At 39.0% G+C, this 12,083-nt stretch overlaps 1 protein-coding gene across 2 annotated transcripts in view; it reads left to right on the forward strand.

Moving 5' to 3' along the window:
• The window catches only part of ahr1b (aryl hydrocarbon receptor 1b), a 34,847-nt gene extending 25,657 nt beyond the window's left edge, over window positions 1-9,190 (forward strand). For both annotated transcript variants that reach the window (XM_055218279.2, XM_055218280.2), the window contains exons 8-12: window positions 1,755-1,957; window positions 2,600-2,709; window positions 3,235-3,376; window positions 3,489-4,980; window positions 6,685-9,190. In XM_055218279.2, the coding sequence (XP_055074254.2) occupies window positions 1,755-1,957; window positions 2,600-2,709; window positions 3,235-3,376; window positions 3,489-4,980; window positions 6,685-6,846 (2,109 nt within the window). In that variant the 3' untranslated portion in view covers window positions 6,847-9,190. The remainder of the gene's footprint in view (window positions 1-1,754; window positions 1,958-2,599; window positions 2,710-3,234; window positions 3,377-3,488; window positions 4,981-6,684) is intronic.
• The last annotated feature ends 2,893 nt before the right edge of the window (window positions 9,191-12,083 follow it).

Below are 12,083 nucleotides of genomic sequence, written 5' to 3' on the forward strand. Positions count from 1 at the left end.
CGGCATTTGAGTTGATTTGATTGGCTATAAGTGTGTTTTGGTAGTCGGCCCGTCTCCTTTTCCAAAGCGTTTTTCAAACATCGTGGACTCCACCTTTAATGCTTCTATAGACAGAATACTATGTACACAAAATATGCAGTACATATGTACAGAAATTACAAAAATGTACAAGAATTACAATTAAAATTAATAATTGCTTGAAAATAAAGGACAAGGAATAAAGTGACTTTATTGTTGATCCATTACTTAGTTATTATATTTGTGGTGGGGTCATTTGCTAGAAAGATAATGATTTTTTAACAATGTAGAAAAGTAGGGGGACCATACGTGCCATTTTTTTTGGACACATACTGGCTAGGATTTCAGGTGCGTCCTCCGAAAGTCGCATTTGTCGACCGCATACACCATCAAGGTTTATTATTCCAAGTTCTATTTCAGAAAAACAACCATTACATTTCATGGTAAGAATGAAATTTGTATGTCTTCTTAAGTGAAATAAATTATAATTTTATAATGTTTTTAACTGAAATGTGAGAACCTCAATGATGTATGCGGTTGACAAATGCGACTTCCGGAGTTCTAGCCAGGAAGTGTCTGGGAAAATGGCACGTTTGGTCACCCTATAGAAAAGTGCATTTATTTCCCACCCAAACTCTTACTTGAAGACCAAGGCTGTATAAAAGAGGTCAATCTGACAAGAAAGTGTAACACTACAAACTTTAGGGAACGCCCCTAATCCCTCCAGACAGAGTTAGCATTGAGGTTAGCATGGCTAACAGCGTTTCATACTGTGCTTTTGATCACAGCGGGATCTGTTCATTTCTTGTAATCTCTCTTAAAGGAGCAGCAGGGTCATGAGGAATCGGGGTTTAATCTGTCCTCAGAGAAATAGGGCGAGATAGAAAATAACAAGTGAACATGCTTAGTCAGATGAAGACAACATGAAGACAACAAGGAAGTTGAACCTTAGCAAATACGCATCTATGAAAGTTAAAGTATTGCTTAACAAACTGAGGCTATAACTAAAATACTTTTGTTTGTGATTTTTACGTCTGGCACCCTACCGTTGCGTGATCATCCAAAAAAAATATTTGGATAAAGACGACTCCTTTGTTTGCTAATCTGGGAAGTGGAAAATCCATCACTCCAGGAGATTTAGTCTCAAAGGGTTTGATGTGGAGATTGTCACTTGTAACCCTTGAAATGTCCCTTGATGGCCATCTCATGAGAGATATTCAATTATCAATTTACTGGAAGTGCCATTCATGTATAAAAGAAAGGGCTGTCTCAGTGGTATTAGTTTGATTCAGAAATGACAGTATAATGATAATAAAGACAGACACGTAGATTAAACGCTCGCTCTCGGATGTCATTTGTCAATGTGGTGTCGCAGAACTCCGCCAATCCGAACAACGGTTGCATTAAACAATCACAAAACATATTTTATATTGAAATTAACTACATTGCGCACATTGAATCACAATATAGGTTGTCAAGGGCACGTCAACAAATTCCAGCTGTGTATGCACATACAATACATCTATCAGTTGTGTACGTTGTTTATGCACGTAAATTAAGGCATGCGTTCACATTTTATAGACCTTTTTTAGAAACACTTCTTTTGTCTTATCATTTTGTCAAAGTAAAACTGGTACCTTGCTCCTATCAGGCATGATGAACTCAATTACTGTATCAAAGATCAAAATGTATTTTAAATTATCTGGAAGTCTGATTTTCAACACTTGTTTTTAAAGGCCCTAAACCTCCAAGGACGTCTAAAGTTTTTACACGGTCAGAACAGACGCATGGATGATGGAGGACAGATGCCTCCCCAGCTCGCACTGTTCGCCATAGCGACGCCCCTACAGCCTCCCTCAATAATGGAGATCCGAACCAAGAACATGATCTTCAGAACCAAGCACAAGCTGGACTTCACCCCAATGGCCTGTGATGCAAAGTAATGCCACCAGATTATATTCAATCCAGCAACTGCTAAAAGATTTAGAATAACTTAGCCTAAAATAATTGCAAGGAACCATCAATTATGAAGTCTTTTAAGGGGCTAATCACACCAAACGCGTTTTAAACGCTTGGAAATGCAAGGCTTTTTATATTGCTAGGCAACCACCGAGTCAGCTGTCTTGTCAATCAAATATTTTGCTTTTAACTGTCATATTAGCAGAAACTTTAAAAAGAGGACGCTTGCTCTGACCTTGTTTGAGGGTGAAAGGTGCACACGCAGGAGACAGTGGAGTCCGGTTGATCCAAACAACTGCAAACCTCCATCACCACAATGAAAGGCCCGCCTCTCCCCTCATTCGATTAGACAATAGAAAGACGCGAATGACGTCAGGCGCTTCTCCGCTCTCAGCGCTTCTTCAAAAGCCTTGCCACGTCTGGAGGCAAAAATCGCAAGGCATTCGGCACGCATAAACAGCACACAAACGCTCCCTGCCCATAAAATATAGTTCAAAAAAGGCGCCTGCAACTGCCATAAACGCGTTTGGTGTGATCAGCCCCTAATACAGGTTTTAAAATACATCATGTAAATACTTAGTTTAATGCTGATATACTGATGTTGGTTTTGACTGTGTTTCAGGGGTAAAATTGTTCTTGGCTACACAGAGGCGGAGCTGAGGGTTCGTGGTACAGGGTACCAATTCATCCATGCGGCTGATATGCTTTACTGTGCTGAGAATCATGTCAGGAGTAAGAATTTCATATTTTTACAGAATGTTTCGATTTTCAATTTTTTTGGTAAATTAGACGCAACCTTACTACTAGTAAAATCTGCATTGATCTGATGTTTCAGAAAATGATGTTCGACTTTGTTGTGCTAATACATGCTGACATTATTGCCAAGGGCTTTGTTTCAAAAATAAACTCTAGTGTCACTTAAAGACATTAGCCTGGTTCTCTTAGAAGATGACATGAACAAGTGACAGTGTCCCTATAACGTGTGTTTCACAAGATGCCAATGTTACATCCGTTGAGATGTTGTTGTATGGACAAGGTGTGGCTGAGTCCTGGTTCAGTAAAAAAGAGGAGAAAGAAATATCTATGTCAATATTTTTGATCAGTGCACCATGCAGTACTAGACACTAAGCAGAAATATAAGTAAGCTACCTTTCAACCTTAGTTCAACCAAGGCTAATTTTACTCTTATTTAGCCCTTGGCTAGTGTTATTTTTGGGCCTTAATGGCAAGTATACCTAAATACTTTTGCTTTTACAGTGATCAAAACTGGAGAAAGTGGTCTGACTGTGTTCAGACTGCTTACAAAGGACAACCGTTGGAAATGGGTACAAGCTAACGCTCGACTCGTCTATAAGAACGGCAAGCCTGACTACATTATTGCCACTCAGAGGCCTCTTGTGTAAGTACATTAGGACTAATATATTTAGTTGGTTAGCTTGCTAGACTACATGTCCTCTTACTGTGACATTTTGACAAGTTCGTTGAAACTCTTTACACCACAATTTATTCAGGGAAGAAGAGGGTGGGGAGCACCTGAGGAAACGTTCCATGCACCTTCCCTTTACGTTTGCAACCGGAGAGGCTCTGTTGTACCAAATCAGCTACCCCATGCCAGGCATCCCTGACACCGTTCAGGGTAAAGGGAAGAGCAGCAAAACCAAAAAGAGTAAGGGGGACAAAAGTGGGAAGGATAATGTGGACCCCAGCTCTCTGCTTGGAGCCATGATGAGACAAGACGAGTCTGTTTACGTGTGTCAGCCTGCAATGGAGCCCAGAATGTCCTTCCACAGTAGCCTCTTTAGCGGCCAAGGAGAAACTAGCACGTTTTCGTCTTCTGCAGGGAATGATAACTGGAATCCGACACAGAACGGTGTAATTGCCTGCTCAAAACAAGACCCAACAAGTTTTGACCCACTTCTTGCCATATTAGACTCTCTGTCCCTGGGAAATGAAGAGAGCTGCTCCAACAGCGAGCTATTTAATGCCCTGGAAAACCTTGGACTCAATGCGGAGGATCTTGAATTACTTCTTCTGGATGAGAGGATGATCCAGGTGGACATGGAACCAGATTATATCCCATCTCTTAACGATCTTCTTACCAACAATGAAATCCTTTCTTACATCCACGATTCACTAGAGAACCGTATTGATGACACGGCAGGTGGTGTTTTATTACCTCCCACTGAAGTAGATACTCCTGAACCGTCTAAGCTGTGTCTACCGTCTACTTCTGACTCAGCTGCTGAAGTTACTCCCTCCATGCCTGCTCTTTACACACCTTTCTGGCCACCGAAACTTCCAGCACCCATAATTCAGCTCTCACAACAGATGCAACAACATCTCAACGGCCATTGCAAACCTGACAACTGGATCCCTGCACCGATGATGCCTCCTATATCTGAAACTGAGACCCCTGAATCGTTTCTTACCCAGCAAGACACCTTGTTGGTAAATTCGGTACAAGGTGTCAACAATGATCACTGGGCCCCCGAACATACACAAACCAACTTGAACAAGTTGTCTCCGCTTGGTGACAAAATAACAGGACAAAATCAACTGCTTGTCCCATTCCAATATAAACAGAAACCTCCTGAGGGTGGACAAGCCTCTACAAACGGGATCTACAGTTACCCCCAATGGCACGGATTCAACTGCACAGACCTTAGCACAAATGGACCTTGTTTTCCTAATAGCCAGACATCACATATACACAATGCAATGGGTAACCATGTCATGTATGATATGTCCGATGGTTCAGGGGTGGAGTTAACACTAAACAATAGTTCAGATGTGGAGCAGTTTCCAGGAGTCATGGCGTCTTCCTTATCCTATCAGCAGGATCATGAGAAACATCAGCAGCCAAAGGTCCCACCCACTTATTACACCACCTGTACCAAACAGAACTCATCACTAGATCATATTCTGGATTTAACCCCTCCTCAGACCTTCCCTTCATTGACAAATTACAGCTCTAATCTGACTCACGACACCACTCAAAGTAAGGTAAGAATATCCCGTTGATTCATTTATCCATTTATCCATCATTGTAAAGCATGGGTGTCCAATCCTGGGGGTGTCTTTGCAGAGTTTTGCTCCAACCCCAATCGAACACACCTGATCCAGCTAATTAAGGTCTTCCTAGACAGACTAGAAACTTTTATGGGAAGTTTCAGCTAAACTCTGCAGGACACCAGCCCTCCAGGACTGTATTTGGACACCTCTGTTGTAAAGGAATACCTAAGGTATAACTTTATGGTACCCATGTGGTATTTTCATAGTAGTAAAATAGGTTGTCTAGATTCAGTGATATGCCCCACCTAACCCCCTAACATTTTCCTTTCTTTTTCATTGACCTAAATGCTTACTCTCATCTAATTGTGCTCTGAATAGGATACCAAGACCTAACAGGTCACAGCTAATATACTGAGATCGCATAATGTACAATGACAGACCCTACTGTCTTGCCAGTCCCCCGAGGCCCGCCGTGGGGCCCAGCACAGGTGGATGTTTGCTTTGCCTGCTGCGCGTCTTTATTATGGTGGCTGTGGTTAAGATTTTAATCTTCCTGTAAGCTTCCAAGTCAAGCCAAGAGCAGCAGGCAGGCTTTTTGGCTATTTTCTATATTCTGACTGTAGTCAATGTAGCATTTACTCCATTGTTACATAGATGCCTGAGGATTTGAAAGAGCGAGAGAGGTAGCGAAACCCTCACAAAGGGGCCACTCATGCAGCAGGGAGTAGTTGGAAACCATGGGACCCTGTCTGCACTCATTTATCTAGACGATCTTGCCTTCCCACAAGTAGGGCACCATGCTGGTGTCATTTTTTTGCTTGGTATTCACTGGTTTTTGTTGTAGATTGTTAGGACATTTGAACAAATACTTAACTAGGGATGCCTCGAAAGTTCGGGAACCAAAATTATTCGGCTGAAAAATAGAATTTTTGGAAAAGTGAAAAGGCTGAATAAATTTCACCAAACAGTAACGTTTTTGATGACGCAATTAAATAATATCCAGAGTACCGTGAGAGACGCATGTTGGCAGTATGGAAGATGGGTTTTTTTGTTTCAGTTGCCAAGCATTCAGTGCATCTCTACCCTTAACCCTAATTATTGAACTTGATGGGCCAAGAAGCATCCACCCAGAAGACCTGGCATCCATCTTGCACACATAGTACACTCTACGAACTGCACATCACCTCCCTGGTAACCACCAAAATCATCCTAGCAACCACCCAGAACACACTGTCAGAGGGGGAGAGAGAGAGAGATAGTGGACAAATGGGATTATCTGATCCTTTAGAGGACAAATTCAAACATCGAGACACAAGGAGTGAATGAACATTAAATTGACAATGCAGAGAATTTGGTCTTTTATGTCCATCATTGCATTGAGTGTATATGTGTGTGGGTCATTGCTCACAGCTGAATAGAGATTTACCGCCCATCCAGACGTAAGCAATTTTGACCTACAATCCCATCTCCATATTACCTCATACATCTGAACACTACTACACACATTGACTTTTATAACTAGTTTTAATAAAATAACAAATAGATATTCTTGGGTTCTCCAGGTTTAAGTGGAAGATATTGCGTTGCTCATATGACAGTCACATCAGTTTTATGGGTGACCCTCTTTGACGTTTTTTGAAGGAAAATTAAAAACATGAAACTGTCTCACATTTGTTTGTTTTTATTTAAATCCAGATGGAAACCAGCTTCATACTCAACCCCACTAGTGTTGCTTACGCAGGAAGCTGTCTGATTCCCAACGGCAACTCGACGACCACATCCAGCAACGGTCCCCGTCCCCTTTCTGAGCCCGTCCCACCTACGCCAGACCCTCAGACCACCGGTTTTTACCTCTGATCAGAGTCAAATATCCGTCCGAAGAGATGCCATCAATCACAAAGGACTGTCAGAACGAAAAAAGTACACAGAGTTCTTTTTAATTTTGTTTACTTGAATTGCGTTCGTTTTTATTTATATGAAATGAGCCAGAAGCGTAACTGGAAGATCAAGTACCTAATAAAATCACCCAATATAATCGAAAAGCACTCTTATTATTATATTTATTAGGAAAATGTTGGGATTATTTCATTAATGTTATTGATAACCGATGGTTTGTGAGATGCAGTGATGTGTCTAGGTTGACAGATGCAGTTAAACAGGATTCAGGACGGTCGTTGTGTTTACGTAACGTTGGCCGCCATTTATTGGCTCTCATTCATAAAGTCACAAGCAGACTATTGCATTGCGACTATTTACGTAACAATGACACATCAATGTCGAAATCAATTTGTTTTGCTCTTGTTTTATGAATGAAGCCTCATTGTCTGTAAATCACGTCAGGAGGGTGTGCAGTATCTAGCTCTTATGAAACCGATTGTTCTGAAACGCAGTAACTAAATAAGAGATTTGTGTGAACGAAAGATTGGGATGCATATTTATTCGGAAATCAAGAGTATTATGTACGATTTAGGGAATAGTTATCAATAATAACGCAGTAAAAAGTTAGATTTTGTCAGATAGTAGTGCATTCAGGATAAACATTTTAAATATGCACTCGCAGGAAGGAAACCCAGGACCTTGGCATTAAGATGCAAATATAACTTCTTTAGATGTCACTTTGGTCTTTTTGATCTATTGATCAGCTACATATTATAAAATCACAAGTTGTAGATTTTTATTGAGTAGTTTTGTCTCAAATTGAGTGAAAGTAAAAGCAACACCTACAATATCTCACGGTTTTTATCCCTTAAAAGTAAAAAATTGCGGTTTATGTACTCGCCTTCAGGCCATCCAGTATATTGGTGACATTTTTTCTTCGGCGGAACAGTAAAGATCATATGCCACCTATGGAGCGGGAGGGTAAAGCGCACTTCCTGTGTATGTATATCTATGAAGTGTGCTTTACCATCCCGCTCTATATACGGCACTGAGAGGCTGGTTTATCAACCATGGATGTACATAATAAAAGCTAGATGTCTCGTCCGCCCTACTGGCCAATGGAGGTCAACCTCTGCACCTGGCGGCCATTTTGTGGCCATTTGTGGTTTTAAATAACCATAACTTGCTCAATTTTCTAACGATTTTCAACATTTTTGGTTTGTTATAAACGTCAGAGATGTACTTATGACACTGCATACTTATGAATAATGTTCATGAAACATGTTCATCATAATTATAGCCACGTTTATAATGTTTGTAAGAAACCAAACCATTTGTAAATCCGTCAAGATTTCAGCGAGATTAGAGTATTTGTGTTCGTGCAGATCACTCACCTTACATCAGGTACTACAGAGCCCGCTGGAAAGCTTGCCTGTGACAAGATGGCCGCCGGTAATGACGTTAGAGATTCCGCCGTAAGACATCTAGCCTTTATTATGTATATCTATGTTACCAACCGCCACCAAACACCAAGTAGAAGATGATCGTGCTCATGTTTGGCAGAGGCTTTGCATTAACGCTAATAATGTTGTAAATAACGTTCAATTTCTTGCAAAAACTGATCGTTTGGCTTTACAAGATATCAGTATGTCACCAGGAGTTGTGGGGATTACTTTTGTATTGGATATATCTGCTTTTGAACTCTCAAAATGGTGGAAACGATTGACTTGCATTATATGGATCACAGAGAACTGTTTTTTTTTTTGCAAAATATCTTCTTTATTGTTCCACTTAAGAAAAAATGTCACCAACTTATCAGAGGTAAATAAACATCAAATTTATTATTAACTATCCCTTTAACTTTATAAATTATAACTCGAGTATGAGGTTTACCCAAAGTATTAGCAATGGATTTTAAAAACCAGTTTAAGGGTTTGTTTTGTCGTAAAAACGATATTCTGGAAACCTAAGACACTGAATGTGTTGAGTATATTGTAAAGCAGATAAAAAAAAGATGATTTCGTGGGGCTGCAGTGGGTTTTATTAATAAATGTCTTAATTGGTAATAAAAATATTGTTAATTTAAAGGAAAACATCACAGTTTTTCAATATTTTATTATGTTCTTGCCTCAACTTGGACATATTAATGCATACCTATACTTTTTCAATGCGTGCACTTAATCTTTGTGCATCGCGTTGTGGATGTGTTGGCATTTGGCCTAGCCCCATTCATTCCTTGGGATCCAGGCAGGGATGAGTTTGGAGGCCGCCAGGCGCTTCCATCTTTTCCCTATTTAAAGACTGTTACATGAGTAAGTATGGTGGCACAAAATAAAACGTGGCAATTTTTTAAGCGGATAAACTACTATAGAACTATATTGTATGGCGAAAGAGCACTTGGGTGCAGTAATATTGACAGTTTTTATCTGCTTTACAAATTGCCACGTTTTGTTTTGTGACACCATATGTACTTGTGTATCTACTAGTGTGGCAGTCTTTGAGTGGGGAGGACGTGGAGGTGTTTGGTGGCTTCTGGAGTCATCTCTGTTTGGATCCTGGGGAATGGGTGGGGCTGGGCTGAATGCTAACACATTAACGACGCGCTGTACAAAGATTACGTGCAAACATTGATAAAGGATAGGTATGTATTGGTTCGTCTAAGTTGAGGTGAAAACATGGTAAAATGATGAGAAACGGTGATGTTTTCCTTTAATGACGTCACAATGGATTTTCAGGTCTGCCTCTTTGTTTTTGTTTTTTAATAAATTGTATTTACAGACATTTCTATAAGAAGTAATGTAAGAATGGCTCAAATCGTAACTATGGAAATGATTATATCTACGTACATGATAAAACCATATTAGCATATGACGTACGATCTACAAAAAGTGTAGCAATTACCAGTTTGTAAATAATCTGTTTATTTCATATTGTCGTGAGCACTGTTTTAAAGAGCACTACTTGATCTCTGACACGAGATGTAGACGTGTTTGGAGTAAATGTTTCCTTTGGTATTATTTTCCACTTTGTGTTTTTAAAAAGATGTTTTACACTTTAAAATGAAAAGAACGTGGTGCCATACTGCTCAATTTTACTTTTCAGAATTTAAATGTATTATTGTTTAAAAAATGATGATGCCCATGTTTTTTTAAAGAAAAGCACATTTGGATTTATTTTAACACACTGGAAGTAGTGAAGATAGTTACAGATGAAGTTCTGTCCATGTTGAAATGTACAATTTGGTCCTTTAATTAAAGAATTTGTGCAATCACAACCAACCTTGCACTATAAACTAGTGTTTCTCTCAAGTTCATTTTTGCGCATTTGTTTTTTGTTTTCTTTGGCTGCATCCCAAATCGTACTGACGGGTTTTGACTAACATGCTCAAAAAGTATGTACTATATAATATAAATGAAATCCAGACGTACTACATTTGCCATGTTGTCATAGTTACCTACAAGCATCAGTTCAGCCAGCGTCGCATCATCTCCATTTGTTTACAGAAACAAATAAAAATAACAAGTAAATAAAAGTAAATAAAAAATTGTCGATTAATCGTGATTAATCGCATACAAAATAAGAGTTTTTGCTTATATATATATATATATATATATATATATATATATATATATATATATATATATATATATATATATATATATAAACACAATACATTTCAGAATATTTTATTTATATATGAATGTTTTTAATTTAAATAGAATATATTAAAATATCCATAAATATATATACAAACGTTAATGTTTTTTTTAAACATGAATGAATGTGTGTGTATTTATATATACATAGTAATTACACAGAGCACACACTCATATATTATGCAAAAACTCATTATTATATAATAAAACATTATTTTGTATGCGATTAATTGCGATTAATCGTTGCCCACAACTAAAGTAAGTATAGTCGATCAAAAAATTATGAAACTGTGCATCATATAGTTTAAACTTCACAGGTCATAGTCATCTATGGAGACTCAGCCTGGTGTAAATGCATTCGTCTCACGCGAGCGCCGCTAACTTGTTTCCAAACATTCCTTCTCAGCACTTTACCCCTGTATCGATTGGTCCAAGCCGAATGTCCCCTTTTCACACCTGCCACAGTGTAAAAAACCCAAACAAACATTGAGGAGTGGCATGGATGTTATTTTCAGCCCAGCGTTGGGTCAAAAAGGGACAAACCCATCTGTTGGGTTAAATTAACCCAGTAAATGTATATATTTGACCCAACAATGTGTTAAAAAATTGGTACAATGGGTTAGGTTCGTCTATTTTTAACCAATCGCTTGGTCGAAAATAACCCAGCATTACCCAGCGTTGGGTTGAAAAGAGATCATTTAATCTGCTGGGTTGACCCAACACTGGGTCTCTCTCTCTCTCTCTCTCTCTCTCTCTCTCTCTCTCTCTCTCTCTCTCTCTCTATCGTGTCTCTATGATTTTTGCTCACTTGTGACAGGACCAGTAACACATGAGGTGCACAACATCTCTCTTCAGTCCCACCCTAGCAACAGAGGCAGACAAAACAGAGATCCCTATAGACCGAGCCAGACAGGTGAAAATATACACAACATGAGAGAGATTGTGACACAGAAAACATCCACATATCACTAAAATTCCTCCCAGAATGCACTGCAAGCGTATAAACTATTATGTGCTCAAAGCAGCCAATGAAAGTCTGTTTCTGTCCATGTGGCTGAAATGTCTTAAAATATTCATCATTCAGACATTTCACTAATGCCATGTATTATTAATGTGCTTACTGGCTGAATTAATCATTCTGCGAATAGGATCACCTGCTTGTATAGAAATACAGTTACATACCGTCATGTTATTGTTTTTTATTGTATGTGAAATACAAAGTACCATCTGGATAAGCATAAATTAGCTAACGACAAGCCAGGAGCACGTAAAACCATCATCCTCCTTAATTGGTTTTAGCTGGATTTCCCAGCAGGGTTTGTGGAGTTCTTGGTTATGTTTCTTCATGCAAGGCAAATAAAATCCAGGAATTTTCCAGTCATCTTTTTTTCTTATAAATATCAGACAAACGGTCTTCTGTCTCATAAAACATTCAACTATCCTCAGATGCTACAAACTGTTTTCTCATGTGCGCATAAAGCGGTTGTAAGTGATGTTATTATTGAAATCATATTAAGAGCAAGCTCTTTGATCATGCTTGAATGCTTTCAACGAAGTTAC

The sequence above is a fragment of the Misgurnus anguillicaudatus genome, chromosome 23 (genome assembly GCF_027580225.2).
Source record: "Misgurnus anguillicaudatus chromosome 23, ASM2758022v2, whole genome shotgun sequence".
Lineage (NCBI taxonomy): Eukaryota > Metazoa > Chordata > Actinopteri > Cypriniformes > Cobitidae > Misgurnus > Misgurnus anguillicaudatus.